General features: G+C 39.8%; 1 protein-coding gene across 6 annotated transcripts in view; it reads right to left on the bottom strand.

The window, feature by feature from the left end:
• LOC103462206 (myocyte-specific enhancer factor 2A-like) overlaps positions 1 to 18,290 on the bottom strand; it is a 49,109-nt gene that overhangs the window by 10,183 nt on the left and 20,636 nt on the right. For 2 of the 6 annotated variants that reach the window (XM_008404855.3, XM_008404856.3), the window contains 2 exons: positions 16,135 to 16,324; positions 10,313 to 10,516 (listed from right to left, as the gene is read on the bottom strand). In XM_008404855.3, the coding sequence (XP_008403077.1) occupies positions 10,313 to 10,516; positions 16,135 to 16,188 (258 nt within the window). In that variant the 5' untranslated portion in view covers positions 16,189 to 16,324. Of the gene's footprint in view, positions 1 to 10,312; positions 10,517 to 11,703; positions 11,913 to 16,134; positions 16,325 to 17,575; positions 17,693 to 18,290 lie in introns of those variants that run through there. The other 4 variants (XM_008404857.3, XM_081604996.1, XM_008404858.3 and 1 more) reach the window with 3 other exon arrangements.

Below are 18,290 nucleotides of genomic sequence, written 5' to 3'. Positions count from 1 at the left end.
GGGGTTGTTAGCGAAACACTGGGAAAGATGGCGAACCTTGAAAACAGCACAGCGGAGTGGGTGAGTGGATGGGATTTAACAGCACCTGCACTAGCAGACGTGCCTGGAGCGTGACTCGAGCTCTGCGGTCTCCCTCCTCTCTGCTCCTCTCATTATAAGGTCACAGCGTGAACGGGACGGACTGGCCGACCGGCACACGGCCGCTGCTGCATTCCCAGACACTGGTAGTTACCCCAAAGCTTTAAAAACACTCTGACACATCTATTTTTCACCACAGACCTTGAACGCCACTTTCGCAGCCGGGCGACCTCTCGAGGGGTCACACTCTCGAGCTCTCGTAAAGCAGCAGAGCGTTTCAATGCTCTCGTAAACTCCTGAAACAAACGCAGATGTGCTGCGTCTTCTCTGATCCGGTCAGAGAAATCCTCTGACAGCGACGTGAGTCGGAGAGAGGAACTGCAGAAAATTTTAAGAGCTGCGCTCACCAGAGCACATTCTTCCAGATAATTGACAAGAGCCCTATTTGTGTTGTGGCAAATAGCAGCTGGGACTTCTCAGTTTTCTTTCGACAACGTTTTCTTTCTTTCTTCTTCTTCTTCTTTTTTCTCGCAGCCAGGTGGTAGAGATGCAACGATCTGATGTAAATATCTGCTGTATCGGTCCGATGTTGAAGAAAATTCTAGATCAGGTATCTGTGACCATGTGCACAATCCATAAGGTCAGATCTATTCAGTCCAACTCTATGCTTTGTACTCTGAGCGAAGTCATGCTTTATTATTATTTTTACACTGTATCTAGAATTCCTAATTACACTATTTCACGTTAGCTGTTTTGATCCTAATTGCACTGACTGAACTAAAGTTGTTTTTACACGTTTGACAAAACCTGTGATGTTACTGGTGTATTTAAAAATAAAAATACACCAAATAACGAGCAAATAACAAGTTAGTTATTTGCTAACTCGTGGAGAGTATAACATGAGACAGACAATATCACCCGTGGAGAGTTAGCAAATACATTTGTAATTCAGTTAATTCATGTCTGTGTTTAAAAAAAGAAACATTTTAAGTCAGGTGTTTTACTTAACCTCAGGTACGGGTATTTTATCGGAAGAGAAAAAAAAACTGGATGGGTGCATCCAATATTTCTTGAGTGCACAACAAACAACAGCGGTCCAGATTTTGTACTGTTCCTGTCTGTTGGTTAGTTGTTTCTCGTGTAATTGTTTTCTACTGATGATGTTATTATCATTATTATTTTGTACTTTTCTAATAGAACTATGTGTCCTGTCCTGCGAATTGTATAGTGAGGCGTTTAGTTTTTTCTGCTCACTTCTCCTAGGACAAATTTAGCCACTGTGCTAATTTCTGCATATTTACAAAGCCGTGATTTGTGGCAATATTAATTAATGTGCACGGTCCTAATCAAATCAACTAAATTAAATTAGATTCTTCTACAATGACCATCGTCTTGGTAAGCTTGCAGTTGTCCCACGTTCTTTTTTTTTTAGACGATGGACTGCAGTGGACAGTGAAGAGTGAGCCACAGGATCCGTGACTCAACACGGAGCGCTGTGTTTTTCTCCTCCAGCTGCACGTGAGGACAGGAACAATAAAACAGGAGAATTGTTGTAACTGTTTCTTTTGTTGTGAGTAAGAATCCCCTTTTCAGTTGTTTTTTTTTAAATAAAAACAAAAAAATTTTAATTAAAAGCCATACATCATTTTCCTTCCACTTCATAATTTGTGCTGTTATGTCCTGTAAAAAACCTCCAAGAAATACATAAAAGTTTGTGGTTGTAGTTTAAAACGAAGTGGAAAACTTTAAGAGCTGTGACTACTGTTGCAAGGAACTGGATGACACAAACCTGTCCATCAATTCTGTTTAGTGTTTCAACAAAAAGAAACAAAACAGCAAACTTTGCTTTTCCCCTCCAACAGCAGGTCCTTGATACACAACCTAAGCATATTTCAGCTAAACTGCTTAGTCAGTCCATATTTTACCTTTTCAGAGGAGACAACAAGTTGAACAGCAATGGGTTAATTAGCTGCTTTTAATGGCTTAAAGTAAACTGACTCAACATTGCAGCTCATCTGGATGAAATAGTGACATAAGTATTTACTTCACCGACAGCTGAACACACCCTAACCTTAGTTGTAGAAAAATGTTTTTTTTTTTTTGTTTTTTTACATATTTGTCCCGACAGTATAACATGAGACAGACAATATCACGAAACAATATGAGAATATCTCTCTCATACTAATCAAAAAAGTCCCAAATATGTAAAAAAAAAAAAAAAGATTATTTTTTTTTTCCCCTAAAAGTTGCACGCTGTAGCTCTAATAATCCAGAACTTTCTCCAGAGTTTTTGTATAACATTGAGAGCCATTGCAAGCCATTTACTTTCTGAATTTCCCACAGAGACCAGGACAGAGAACTGTAAAAATCTAAAAAAAACAAAAGGCAATACTGAAAGCATGAAGCATAGAGTTTATAATGATAAACTATTTCATGTCATTCTCAAAAGCTTTACTTTTAGAGTAGATAAAGGCATAGCGCTAGCTGGTGGAACTGCAGTAACTGACGCTACTCATAGGTACATTTAATAATTAATGTCAAGGACTGTAATTATTGCAACTGTTTGATTTCAAGATGAGCTGATCACATATTCTATATCCCATTTCACAACACAAGTTGAATGCCTCCAGCAGACTGGACATGCTCTGATGAGGGGAACCGGTTCACCCAACGGCTGAGGTGGAAGGACAGCAGGCGGCTACAAGCTCCAGCTCAGCGTTTACTGTTACATAATGAGGGCTGTTGCCATGGCAAAGGGTCCACTCAGAAAGTTAACACTATGTAAAAATAGGGAACAAAATAAGGGAAAGTAAATAATGACTCTACTAGGGGAAAAAAGCAGGCTGAACATTACTGAATCTACTAACCAATTACATTTTTAAAAAAGACAAACGGATGCACCGATCCAATATTAATACCAGTATCGGTCCCAAAATTGAAAAAGATTGTAGATCTGGTGACAATGTGCCCAATATATAAAAGTAGATCTATTCAGGCTAATTCTACGCTTTGTGCTCTTGGTGACATTATGTTTTATTGTTTATTTTTAAAATTCCTAATTAAACTTTCTGAACCATTTGAAAGTAGGTTTGTTGTAGTTTATCTTTTACATGTTTTACCAATGTGGCCAACCTATTGTTTCTATCAGTTTCAGTTTCTTTATTATTTATTTTACACTGGCTGTTATAGTCCTAATTGCACTGACTGAAGTTGTTTTTATTTGTTTTCAAGCTTCTGAAGTTACTGATGTATTTTAGTGTGCTGTACCGGTGCAGAGTTATCTAATAAATGTTTAATTCAGTACATTTATGTCTGTTTGGGAAAAAAAAAAGGAAATGTTTTTAGTCAGCACCATTTTTCTGTTTCGCATTGATGCTGAACCTCAGATATCGGTATCAGTATCGATATCGGGAGTGAAAAAAAGTAGATCGGTGCATTCTTAGCTTCTTATGTTAAATACTGTATATATTTTTGCTCTTCTTGCAGCTCTCCTGCTAACCTGATGGAGACCAAATTGGACGCCATGGGTCTGTAGCATCTGTGTCCATCTTTATAATGCATGTCTTTTCCTGAAAAATGCACTAAGAGGCTAATACTGGATGACACCAGGACAGAGAGGAGCAGAGCAGAACAGGGGCATGTGGGTCGAGCAGGATTTAGTCCCAAGACTCACACGGTGAGATAAGTCTCCATAGATGTGTGTGTGTGTGTGTGTGTGTGTGTGTGTGTGTGTGTGTGTGTGTGTGTGCCTGCGTGCGTGCGTGTGTGCGTGCGTAGGGGGGTTTAAAGCACTGCATCATGTCTGGCCTCTGAGGTCTATCTCTAAGTGTCTGTTACAGGATCTGAGGGTGTGTGCCTTCTTATCATCTCAAATGTCAAAGCGGGCTTTAGTGGATCTCCAAAGGCATCTGGCCGGTTGCCACCAAGAGGCATGAGCTGCACTGTTAAGAATCACAGCATGTGAGGGTGATGTCTTGTAGCTGTTGGGGCAGCATCAAAGATAAAATAAAGCCCCTCATTGCCCCCCCAGTGAGCCTTTTTCAGGCAAGGGACTCCTGCCCCGCGAGGCTAAGAATAGTGCACAATACTTGAGATATGATCCGACAAATCGCTGGCAGTAAAAAAAAAAGAAGAAAAAAGCAGACTCCCTTAGAACACGTCCTATAGGAAATGTGCGGTCGTTCTGAAGGATCGGACCCGAATAACGGCTGAGCCGCGCTTTCAGCTTCCACTCTGTCGTAATTCTTCTCTTTCCGCTGAACTTCTCAGTCATCTCCGCAGGCTGACATGACTGAACTGCATACCTTGGACAGAGTCTCTGTTGTTGTTGAAACTTCACTCTGCTGGACGTGAGCCTAGGTCAATTATAGTGACAAAAGCAAACTGTCAGGAAGATGAAGTGACCAGGAAGGGCTTTCGGGCTGTTTTACATGGCCAGGAGTCTTCTCTGTTTCGATCTGTGAAGCATTTGACTGGTTTTACTGTTGGGATCAGTAAGAAAGCAAGTTTTTAAACATTTACAGCGCTGCATTGGGAATGGGAAATTGTCACTGAATGGTAACCTTTGGTAAAAAGCGCCACGGTTTCATGGCCTTGTGGTGTGCATTGTCTGCACGTTTTACACTGCTAAGTCCTACCCAGTATTTTTACTCTAGTTTCTAGTGCAAACATTGCAGTACACTTGAAATAAGACAAAACTAACTCACAATTAACTTTTCAGCAAAAAATACGAGATTGTTTTAAGTTAATAATTCTTAATATCAATGAAAAAAATACTAGTTCCACTGGCAGATTATTTCATTTATAACAAGGGAAAAATGCCTTGTAATAAATTAAATAATCTGCCAATGGAACTAGCACTTTTTCACCAATATTAATCAAAACTAGCTTCTATATCTTTCTGAAAAGTTACTTATGAGTTAGTTTTGTCTTATTTAAAGTGTACCGAGATATTTGCACTAGAAAATAGATTAAAAATATTTGGTAAGATTTTGTTTTTGCTGTGTAACTGTTTCAATTCAAAACAGAAAAGCAACAATTATTCTGCTGTTACAACAACATTTAGAACAATTATAATATTATTAACTAGGAGTGCACTGATTGCAGTTTCCTGGCTGATCACCGATCTTTAAAAAGTCCAACCTGCCAATTCTGATTAAGGCTGTTATTTTTTTTTGTCTGAAAAGGTGCGAAATATAACAAGTTACTATGTCGGCAGCAGTAGAGGAGCACAAAGAGTACAAGCTGATATTAGCTTGTTCATTTGCCAGGCCAAGTCATTCTGGCCTCTAATAAACAGAAATGTTTTGAAAATCCTAGATGACCTAAAGCAGGAGAAATTTAGTCTTTTTTTATTGTCAAACAGAGGGGAAAGAAAGGAAGAAAGAAAAGCAAGGTATGTTGTTTTTTTAATGTGTGTAAATATTTTTGCTTCACACGTAAATGTTATAGAAGATATAACTTGTTACCGCTTTAAATAGATTATAGATTTTGTTTTAAAATTTTTTGTAGACTGACTGTTGTAACATTTAATGACTAAGACTGCATCTCCTTATGGTTAAAGTCAAACGCACATAATCCTAAATCATGCGAGGTTTACGCATAGAAAACAAAAATCGCAAAAAGAAGTCATCCAATCTTGTCTGGATCTAGAAATCGGGCAGACGCAGCTGCAGCGAGACAGTTCGGCACGTTAAACTACATCAACAATGATTTGACCAAAAGTGAAGACAAACGCACCCAAAAGCAGAAGTTTTTGTGTGAAAAACTCAATGCCTGCAGAGACACGTGTGACTGCAGTAACATGTAGTAACGTTCAGTTGTTGGTGTTGTGGTGGATAACCTTTGACCTACACTTCTGAACTTATGTTGGATCAGCCTTCATTGAGGTTTGTGGGCAGTTGTTTATGGACACACACACGCTCATACACAAACACACACACACACGCACGCACACGCATACACACACACTGCATGTTTGCGTGGCTATCTTTGTGGGGACTTTCCATTGACTTCCATTCATTTCTACAGACTAAACCTTATCCTAACCAAAACTCAATTCACACTTTAGTCCTAAATCTAACTCCTGACTCAGAAACAGAAACAAGGGACCAATAAGTTGGTCCCTTGTGGGGACCAACTTATTACGTTGGTCCCCACAAGGGGAAACCCTTGTGGGGACCAACGTAATAAGTATCAGGAAAATGGTCCCCACAAGTATTACAAACAAATACGTTGGATCAGCCTTCATTGAGGTTTGTGGGCAGTTGTTTATGGACACACACACGCTCATACACGCACACACACACACGCACACGCACGCACACACACACGCTCATACACGCACACACACACACGCACACACCCCCACACACACACACACACACACACACACACACACACACACACACACACACACACACGCTTTCTTAAGGCTCCATCACAATGTTTCCCTGTGTATTATTTATTAGAAGCCTGACCAGAATGCTCGACTGAAAAGGGAGTCGGTTTAATGTAGCACCCCAATAAACAGAGCCAGTCGTTACAACACCGGCGACCGTGGGGGCATAGTGCAAGTTTTATCCTACGCTGAGTGCTGGAGTGCAACAATAAGACACTAATTTATAAAAGGTCTAGAGGTTCTTTTGGAAGGATCAGACCAAACAAACAGTGAGAACAGCACTAGTTATTTCTCATTTATCTCACAACAATACAGCACTGTTCACAGCTAGTTGAGCAAAAGAGATGTCGCAATTAGGTTGCCGTTTCCAAAAATATGACCCCAAACTGAACAGGCCCTTCTCAGAAAAATTACTAAAGATTAAAAGCTGCTTCGTCACCACAGTTGCTGTTACCAGTGATTTCTAATTGTGATTAAGCCTTAAACAAAGCTATTTTAAAAATGTAGAGATAAGATGAGCCGATAGAAAACCACAAACAATGACAAACCATGACAAACAAGTACAAATATAGGTTTTCTTCCTTTGGGTTTTTTTGTTGTTAAAAAAAAAAGTTATATTTGATATTCTATTTTGAAAGTACTTGAGAATTTTTTTTTTAAATTTGCTCAAATTAATAAATGTTAATTTCTTCAATAGGCTCATCTGAGTATGATGTTAAGTCTGTTCTTCAAATAGACTGGTTTTTGTGATTCTCAATCTATGGTGGTTCTAACCTCAAATAAATCGGAATCATTAACCAGCTTCAGTCAACAATCCTTTTTTTAAGGTTTTATCAGCTCTAGTGACCTTTATTTGATAGTTAGTTGACAGGAAGGTGGGTAATGAGAGAGGGGGAAGACATGCGGCAAGGGTCGCCATGCCGGGATTCGAACCTGTGACGGCCACGTCAAGGACTGAGGCCTCCATACGTGGACTGTGCTTAAGCCCTGTGCCACCACAGCACACCCCTTCAGTCAACAATCTTAATTTTAACCTTACATAATAATTATTTGTGCCTCCTTTGACAGTCTGCCAGCTTGTTTTTGCATCGCCTCATGAAAAAGATGCAAAACGAATGATTTAAAAGTGGTGGCACCGTCTTAAAAACGCTTTCACGGCAGGCTGTACCAGTCATTCCCATTACCAATCCAAAAGGTACATTAAATGCTCAGTATCGCAAAAAAGTGTCACTGTTTGTGTGTTAAACAGTTACTGGTGACTTCAGCTCCCACTTTTGAAGAGAAGATGATGCAATAATGGTGGCAAAACGTTACCTTGAAGCAGTCGTTTCCAAACTCGCCATTGACACCTACAAGACGTTTTGTTGTAATTTAAATGAAAATGAAATGATCATGTTTGGTCATTTTTTATATACATTAAACAATATTTGTACATACATTTGTTCTGCGTGGAAAAAAACTTAAGTGTTTTATTTTCCTGCCTGATCATTATCATTTGATCCAACGGAGCTTCTTGTGGGACCTCTCCGACACGGGACGCCTGCTGTAGCGACAGGGACCCGTCCTTTAAATATAGTCAAATTTCAAGCTTAAATGTTCCAAATAGACAAACCGATATGTAAACAAGCAGCCTTCCAATACGTCAGGTGCTGCATTAGCCGACTCGTATGTCTGCATGACATTTGTGGGAATAAACAAAATGAGGTGGAGAGAAGGCAAATTCTGCACGGCTAATGGCTGTCGGAGCCTCCCCAGGTGTCCAGTTGTGGTTTCACAGCAGGAGAGTTTACACAGACACTCTTTAGTATCAATATTTGAATTGTGCATATTGATCATCTTTACTGCAACTGGTTTTCATTCAGAAATTGTTCAATCACTCGAAGAGGCTTTACGGATTATGTTACTGGCTTCGGACATGAGAGGTTGGGCAAGTAGGAACTTTTTTGAAGCTTAAAGGCTTTTCCACATTGAAGGCTGCCACAAAGTGGAGCCTTAAATGTACATTTTGAGGAAGTAAATGTATCTAATTTCCTCTAAAGGAGTAAAATCACAACTTAGTGCAAGTGTGAGAGTCAGGCTCCAAGAAAGGCAAACCACACAGTGGGAGTTTAAATAAACAGAACACGAGTTATGGTGGCCATTCGTTTCTAACAGCAGAGCCAATGAGTAGAGACTATGAAACAGGACAAGCATCTCACTGAAAAACCTGCGTTTCAGGAAAGGGGGTGTTTGCTGGTGTGTGCCTCAAAAACGGCGAGAAAAAACTTTGATGCTGCTGAGATTTTGCCCTAAGTCGAGTCAGACTGCAACTCATTTTATGGCAACAACTGTAATTTGAACACGACTTCTAGACGCCATGTAGACCAAGGATGTGCGCTAGTGCAGGAGAATTTCACACCAACTGTTTGCCGAACGTTTGGAGCGGCTCCAACTGATGGCAGCCCCACCTACTTTTTGATTAATTCAGCCAGTGAATATTTGACCACTTTTTGACATATCTGATTTTTTCAAGTTAGTCTGAACAGATCGATTCCAATCTTTTCACTCAAAAAAAATTTTTTTTAATATTGCAGCTTCCATATGCAGCTTCCATATGTTCTAAATCATATGCGTGTTTAATAGTTTTCAAAGCATCTGCAGTTTTTTACGTCGTTGATGTTACGATGCTCGACAATAACTCACAATGGCACCAGATTTCCTTTTATATTAAAGAGATTTTTACTTGTGCACATACTTTTTTCACTTCTTAGAAAAACACAAACACTTTTTAACAACTAGAAAAACAAATGTTCTCTTTGTTTCTTTTGAGTTTTTAAGTTTTGTTACTTATGGCCAGAATTAGTTAGCATTTATATTTATCTACTTTATATTTTCGTTGATGTACTAAACATATTCTGTAATTTTGTATGTATTGACTTATCAATAAATTATTTACTTCTAGTGACTGTATAAAGAAAAGCAAAAGAAAACAACAACTATGTTTTGATGTTACATATTTGTTTAGCCAAAGAAAAAAAATAGAGGAAGCAGAAAATGTGGGATATAATCTGTGATATTGTCATTGAGGTATTTTAAAAAATATATATCGAGATATCATTTTTGGCAACGCTGAAAACAAAAACAAACGTGAAAACAAAACTTTTTTCTGAAAAAATTAAACTTGAGCATCAGGAACGTAGTCGTTCACGCAGCAGGCTGCATCGAGCAGGACTTGAGCTTTCACAGAATTTGCTTCTTTCCTCACATTTAGAGCTGCATTAAACGCCGTATGCTTCTCACCAGCATAAATAGTGACATGTGTACTATATATACAATAGTGAGAGAAGCTCTAAAGGCCTAAAAGTGGACATTACAATATCTGATTAAATAGTTAGAATTTGAGAAATGAAACTGATCTGCCTGTCTGTTATTCATATTTTTGTCTCTGTCACACAAAAGCTTAGGGTTTTTTTTTTTAATTATGAACATTTCATTTCCTTACATTTTCAAAGAAAAACAGTGAAGTAAGGAGACATCAAGATGAAATTCTGAGCTCTACACTGTAGCACAAAATTCCCCTTTTTAAAATACATCCTTTTTGTCACTTCCTTCCCTTTTCTTGACATGGACGAAGAAAACGTTGGTCAGACAGATTCCTCCTCTCACTAACTGTCCACACACACACGCTTCATGGCGGCTGATGCAAAACAAGCCGTGTTGTACGTGAGACGTATTTGCATGTCGCGCCTTTGAATCAAAACTAATATGCTCTCTATAAACAGAACGCACATGGACTAAATGAGACGAACAGGAGGCAAAGTGAACCCTCTGAAGACGCCGCCATCGACTCCTTACCTCTAAAATGTCGGTGTTGGTTCTGCTCTCGTGGGGCTCGTTGTACTCGGTGTACTTCAGCAGGACTTTGTCCATGTCTGTGCTGGCATACTGGAACAGCTTGTTGGAGCTGTTGAAGATGATGAGGGCTATTTCACAGTCGCAGAGAACGCTGAGCTCGTAGGCCTTCTTCATCAGGCCGAACTTCCTCTTCATAAAAGTCACCTGGAGGAGCAAAGCAAACCCAAATTAACCAAATGGATTTGTGTCAACTGCTCTGTTGGTGGCCTAATCCATGACTGAATAGGTGATGTGATGTCCTCTCATATTTAAAACTCCCTTTGCAAAACTCACTTTTTGCAGGGTTTCATCCTTCTATTGGGGTTGTTGGTATCTGGAAAATTTGTTTTTTCGAAAACCTCCCTATTGTTGTGTCACAATCGATATTCATCTCACCCCCCACGCCCCCAGCCGAGTGTAGCTTAGCAACAACGGCGGAGCTCTGGCATGTTTGGTCAGCTGGTTTGCTGTTGTATTGGCTGTACAATGGCTGCTGGAAAAGACTTATTGTTTTTTTTAAATGTTTTTTTGGCTCTGGTGGCCTTTGTTTGAAAGTGCTATGACAGGAAAGTAGAGTAATGAGAGAGAGGGAAGACAGGGATCAAAGGTCACCAGGCCGGGAATCGAACCTGCAACAGCCCACATTTCTAAAGAAGTGTATTTTCTACAGAACTTCCATGAATCATAAGGCCTCTTTATGTGGGTTGTGCTTAACCCATGCGTCACCACAGCAACCCCGAAAAGACTTATTGTTGACTTACTATCCAGAAACCACCTGCTGCATTCTTGTTAGTTGTCTGGGAAGCGCCACTTCTGCTTTTCAAAGATGTATGGTTGTATAATTGTGCATCTGTTTGTAGCCATTTTCACGTGTGAGAGTAAGTGTTGAGTTGGAGGGCGTGGCCAGCAGCAGTTTATTTGGATTTAAGGTGACAAGCGGTCCTAAAGCAGGAGCTCAAAGTCGGCAGGACTGAGCAGACTGAAATCTAATTTTCTAAGAATGATTATGCGCAAAAAAATGTTATGAGCATTTTTTTTTTACATAGCCCATCGACCCATCCTAACTTGTTCATTAGGTCACCTTTGTGACCTAATGTGATGACTGAATCAATCCCAGATTTATTGTAACAACTTATCCCCCCACTTCTTCAACTGATAAATTGTGCAGAATCATTTGGAAAGATGACTCATATTCTCAACGCCTTCATGTATGGAGTGTCTGTTTTACAGATGACAGTGAGCACCAGGTGACACGCCTATCGTTCTCTCTCATCCCTGTCACAGTGAGCAGCTCACTCCCTGCTGTGAATCAGACGGTGTTTTTCTGACGGTAAATGTTTCTGTGATCATACCTTCTGGGATCCTGACACCGAAGGTCTGATCATACGTTATATTTAGATTTTTTTTTTTTTTCGTTCCTCACGCGTGTCTGATGAAGTCCCTTATTCTGATCTGTCAAAATGAACCTGGTTATGAACATTATAAACACAACCTTTCTATTTGTGAGTTTCTAGTGGTGGTGCACCGATAAATCTGACTCACAAACGACAACAACGGATGACAAAGTCGCTTCTCCTGGCCAACTGGAGCTTCATTTTTTACTTGAAAATAAACAAAAAAAACGATCTGATTGGATGCTGGAACAGACTGTTGTGTTCAAACTGTGCTACAGTGAGTTTAAATGGAGTTTAAAAGTAGCCTAAAATAGCATCTCAATGCAAAAAAATCCTGATATCAGCATTTTTTCCACAGCCTACATTTCTAAAGAAGCATTTATTTCTACAGAACTCCCATGAATCATCAGGGGTACCTGAAAGCCTCGACAGCTGAACTGGTATAAGAGCACCAATCTGGTGCTTCAATAACCTAACAGATTAAAAATAATAAATACATTTTCTTGCTGACCTCACGTGTCTATTTATTCAATTTTTTTGCAGCAAAAAGGGGTTTTGAATTGAACATTTTGCTAATTTTGTCGACATATGATTTTCAACTAAAATGAGACTGATTGCAATTATGAAATTTCAGGGTTAATTTCATACTCTGAAATTAACTTGATTAAGCTTTTAAAATTCATACTTTGTTTATATTATAATTCGTATACAAATTTAGTTTATTTGAGATGTAGGCTAATCACTTAATCATAAAATGTGGCAATTAATTGTTAGTAGCAGCACAAAATTGCACATAATCCCACTTTGACGACAGGCTGATCCAACAAATGCATTTGACTGAGCTCTGGTACCCGATGCCCCCTCACCGCACTGGGATTTGCTTAACGTGTTGTTGTTTTCCACCACCTGAAAGCCAGTCAGTTGAGCAGACGGTTCTCGGTGCGGATCAGAGCGTATTTGCATACTGGCCCGACCGGCGCAGAACGCGCTCTGCAGAGTCCGAGTCCTGAGTGGGACCAATCCTCCTGCACTCGGAGCGCTTCACCTGGGACCTGGATGACCACTGACTGCAGAGGTGAGGGGAGCTTAAGGACTCTGTTTAGGCTCTAATATGTTCAGGTTAGAAAGCACAACTAAATAAATAACCATCTCATCGCTGTTGGTAGATTAGGGATGGTGGTTTTCACTGCTCAATCACAAAATCTTACCAAGTAGTACTTAGACCAAGTAGTTTTGGTCCAATTTCTAATGCAAATATAGAAAACTTGAAATAAGATGAAACAAACTTAAAAGTAACTTCTTTGGTTAGCTTGTTTTAAGTACATAATTCCTTAAGATTGACAAAAAAATTCAATTTCTATTAGAAGATTGTTTTCCACTTATAACAAAACATTTTTCCCAAGTATTAAGTGAAATAATCTGCCAATGGAACTAGTACTTTTTCATCAATATTAAAGAATTATTTACTTAGAAAAGCTCTTATATCTTCCTGAAAAGTTACTTATAAGTTTGTTTTGTCGTATTTCAAGTTTACTATATTTGCACTAGAAAGCAAACAAAAAATACTTGGTAAGATTTTGTGTTTTGGCAGTATTTTACCATCATTCAATTGGAACATCTAGTGCTTCAGCATCTTAGATAAAATGTGAAATTTATATATATACCGTATATATTAAGCGAAATGTGCATCAGAAAGATAAAATGAGAAAGCAGAAAAAATGTGTAAAAACAGATGATGTGCTTGACAGATAAAACAAAACCGCAAGCCAACTTCCTAAAATAGAGCCCAGGATCTAAATATAAGACTCGGGGCCGATAGCGCGTGCAGACAACTGCAGCAGTGTCCGTTCTCAAACAGCTTGGGCCGAGACAACCAAACATCAAATATAAACAATCTTCCCAGATATTTATTTTCCAGCCACATCCATATTTCCAGAGCCTGTGCAATCCTTCCAGACAGGCTGGTATTTGTTGTGCTGTTGAGGGGGGGTGATATATATATATAGATATATTTATAAGTATATATAGAGGAGTCAGACAGTGAAGGATTCCAGCGGCCAGCCGCGTGGCGACGTAAGGAGACGTGAGGAGAGAGGGCCACTGTGTGTCCCCGACGCTGACCCACCCTGCTAATGACAGGGTGCTGTCCGAACGCTGCTAACCAGAAATTACTGCCCTCACCGCCCAGCAGCTGCGCACACTGCTGTCTCAGAAGGGAAACGGTGCAGAGAAAGGCCCAGGAGCTCCTCGGGACGGAGGCCTAAGGCTGTTTTTGTCAGTGGTCCCCAACCCCCGGTCCGTGGACCGGTACAGGTCCGTGGACCAATTGGTACCGGGCCGCGCAAGAAATAATTCAACATTTCCGTTTTATATATTGAGTCTGGAGGACCTTTTATTTTGAAAAACCTTTACTTGCGCGCCAACACTGAGCCCACAAGCAACAAAATGAGTAAGAAACAGATCAGATGTCTTTGGAAAGTTTCTTTGCAAAGGGGAAAAGGCCCAGAGAAGAGACAGGAGAATAGATTTATCCCGGACCGGTAGGTGACTCCCACATTACAAGCCCGCTCTGCGTAACATGCGGCGACCGGCTGCTAATGAGGCAATGAAGCTTCAAGCTGCTTTGCCACGTAGAGACCAAGCAGGCTGTGCAACACTTCGGGTGTCATTGTCTCCCATCACTCCCTGATGGAACCGTCTCATTGCAGAGAAACAAGCTCAGGGCTCACGTTAGTCATTATCGTGAGTTTAAATTTTCACGAAAGTAAAATGTTTGTTTTTGTGGCGTATCTGTATCTTATTTTGAAGGGATATGTAAACGTTACCATAGCGACCAGAGTCAGAGAGCATTTGGGTAGTGGTCGAGAGGAGATACGAAGAGCTTGTGAGTCTTAAGTCTGGTTTAGACGGCAAGATTTAAGAATTATCGGCCGATTCTCCAAACCTCTGTGACCATAGAGCTGATAAAAGTACAACAGGTTGGATCGGTTCGTGTGTCCAAGGCAGGAGCAGCACACCAGACGTGACCTGGAGGGCGGATCTGTCTCACGGCGGAGCAAAAGGGAAAAGTTGCTGATTTTCAGATCTTTGGATAAGATCGACTTTTCATGGAAGTATCAGCCAATAGCTGATCGTCCAAAATTAAGGGAATCTGGGTGGATGTGTCAGTACACCGCAAAAAATGACCCTTTTCTATACATGACTCGTAGCAAACCGTAATCAAATTTTCTTTCGACTTTCTTTCAACAACGTTTTTTTTTTTCTCGCTACTCTTTTATGAAGGCCAGATTTGCAGAGGGCAGAATTTGTGATCGTCTTGTCAACAGATTGAGCCTAAACTGCAGCTCCTCCAGCTTCTCCATTTAATGCTCTCCTTAACCAGCCTGTCATTTTAATTAAACAACCACACCATAACAAGTCGACAGCTGTCTCACAGTTCTTTTATTTTTAGATGATGGATTGAACTGTTCTGTGAGACATTCAAAGCCTTCTTGTTTTTTAACCTAACTCTGCTTTCAACTTCTCCACATCGTCCACCCTGACCTGTCTGCTCTATGTTAAGATGCTTGTTCCCCAAGGTTCTCTAAAAAAAAAAAACCTCTGAAACCTTCAACTAAACTTATACTATACAGATTGATTCCATTTACTAAATACATTGGTTTTAAATCAACTGATTGCTGAATTTTAATGAATGAGTGTCAGAGTAAAAACATTTGGTTTTAGATTTCTTGATTTTTTTTAGATTTTAATGACTTTGAAAATCATTGTTTTCCTTCCAGTTCACGGGTATGCTACCTTGCATTGGTTTGTGACAAAATCCCAATGAAATACACTAAAATGTATGGCTGTAATGCAACAAAATGTGACAATTGTGAAAGTTGGGAATCAGTGAAAAAATCTGGGTATTGCATTTCTGTAAAAGCTGGATTAGGTACTGTAGCTAGAGGTATGCCAGTAAATAACTTTTTACACAGATTAGCATCACTGCACATGATGTTAGTTATCCATATTACAGTACACGAGTAAACATTTGTTTTTCCATTCTAATCCTCTCAGCTCTAGATGTAAGATTTCAACTCGGTCTGTAGCACATCATCACCAAACCTGCTGAGACTCTTCTAAAACACCAGCTCCACCTGTTCCAGTTGCTCTTCTACAGATGTAAATCGGATGTTTTCAGGAGAACATGATGTGTTTTCCACCACATCATGCATCAGACCATTTCAAAGCTGGATGGGTTGGGGTTTTTTTCTTGGTTTTCTCAGTAAAATTACAGTTTTGCACAGGTGTTCAGAAGCACAGATGATGCCGTTACTTTCTGTATTCCAGAAAACAACATGTAATCAGAAGAAATAACGTAAGACGACAGACAGGGAAGGAGGCACCGACCTGTCTGTTCCTCTCATCCAGGATCCGACTGATCTGAATCTTCTTCCTCCCCATGGCCGACACAAACTCCACTAACAGCCGAAGAGGAATACCAACGGGCTCAAGGTGGTTAAAAATTCAAAAGGCAATCCTTAACACATAGTCCCAACGTCAGCTGCTGTTACACCGGCATCAGCTCGCCATTGGTCTGCTGAAAGAGAGACACACACAGAGTCAAACAAGTCCTGTTTTCACTCCATCACAGCCCGTCTTCAGCTTATATTGCTTTTAGATGCTTTTTTTTTTAACCAGACATGATGGGAGTTTAGAAGATCATCATCTGCATTTACCTTTGTGATTAATGTCATTTACGGGAGAAAATTGTGAGTTCCTTGACTTTGAATAAACACTAAGTATTAGCAAAACAACTTCAGACATTTCCTCCAAACTCCATCCTCATGTGTCACTTTACCATCAAAGTAAAACAATGGAAATGTTACCAGCTTCTTGTCAACAGACACAGAGTCTTTACAGGGTTTCTGTAAGTTTCAGCAACTCACATTTAAAACCTTTTAAGACTTCTTTAAGACTATTAAGAATAAAACTTGGTACTTCTATCATGACAGAAAGGCACAAAAAAAAAAAAAAAACACAAATAAACAAATAATACGAGTTGGCGACAGAAGTGACCCATTTAAGACGGACATCGCCCAGCCAGTTGGCAATAAACTGGCACTACCCCATTATGAACGTAAAAAAGCTAGCTTTACTCTTATTAGCTATCTGACTAGCAGAGATAAAACTAATTAGCTATGTCCTTTTAGCTTGGTTGTAAAAATCACTTACCATCATGGGTAAGTGCTAGTTAGCTAATGAGGGTAAAGCTAGCAAGCTTTTTTACATTCATCATGGGTAAGTGCTAGCTAGCTAACAGCAAGAGTATATAAGCACCTAGTTTTATTTTATTTTGATTCTTCTCATCATTTGTACCATCTTCAGTTCAATCCTGAATTTTCAGTTCAATGACAATAAAAGCTTTCATTTCATTTCAGTAGCCACAACCACTTTGAGTCACAGAACGCAATGAGCATGTCTGTGTGTTCCTCAAGTTTTTGCGTAACAATAAAGTCCCACAAGAAAAAAGAAAGCTGCTTAAAAATACATATGATTAAATAGTCCTGCCACAAAAAAAGTAAGACCTCTGATTAACATTTAAGGTCAACATTGTTTTTCAATTAATTTAGGACATTTCAAGGCCTTACGTTTTAGGTACATGAATTTAAGACTTTTTAAGGGTGTGTGCAAACCCTGCTTTAACAGCAGGAAACAGAGCATACTATATTGAAAACTTCAGTTTCTTTTTGTTTGCCCACGAATCTGTAGTCGCTGGATGTTGCATTAAACACAGCAAACAGCTAAACAAAAAATAACCAAACATTTGCTTGTCTACTCCGTGTCAAACCTCAGACAGCGGGCTCCAAACACTCCTCCGTCTGCAGCAGCCATCCAGGATGCACCAGTATGCTCTCTGCTCATTTCTCTTCCCTCCCTGCACCGGCACCCACCTGCTCTGCTGCGTCCCTCCTCTCTTCTTCTTCAGTGTTTCTATGTTCTGCCTTGCCCCCTCAGAGCTCCTTAGCACTTTCCCTAATCTCATCTGATCTGGGAGGAGCTAGAAAGCAAGACGAAGCCAGGCTTAAACCGAAAACCTCCCTGGACGTCTGCAGACCTTTGAGCCCCCCAGCCCCTCCTGAGATTGGACTAATGTGATGGGCCTTCATCACATCAACATGTTTGACCACTATTTGCTGATTTACATGGTTTGTGTTCCATGAAAGACAATATAGCAGAGTGATGGTCACCTAATACCACACAATGAAAAATAAACAGAAATGAAGAGAATATTTATAATGCATCTGCCATTTTCTCTGCTATTACCCCTTGCAGATAAAGGCTCCTTACATATAAAGGATTTAGATTCATCCTTTTTACAATCTGGATGATTGGATGGAAAAACCAAAATATTTTGAGGGAGAAGATTAAAAAAAATCTGTTTTATCTTCAAACACAGCTGTGTTTCTTCCTCAACGTGCTTGACGGGATGACATCTTAGAGTCGCTGTTGTGGTGAAAAAGAACACTTTGTATCACTTTGATCGAGTATGATAGTCCGTGAAA

The sequence above is a fragment of the Poecilia reticulata genome, chromosome 3 (assembly GCF_904066995.2).
Source record: "Poecilia reticulata chromosome 3, P_reticulata-male-v2, whole genome shotgun sequence".
NCBI classification, from domain to species: Eukaryota; Metazoa; Chordata; class Actinopteri; order Cyprinodontiformes; family Poeciliidae; genus Poecilia; species Poecilia reticulata.
The sequence above is the reverse complement of the archived record's forward strand: the minus strand, read 5'-3'. Positions and strand labels throughout refer to the sequence as shown.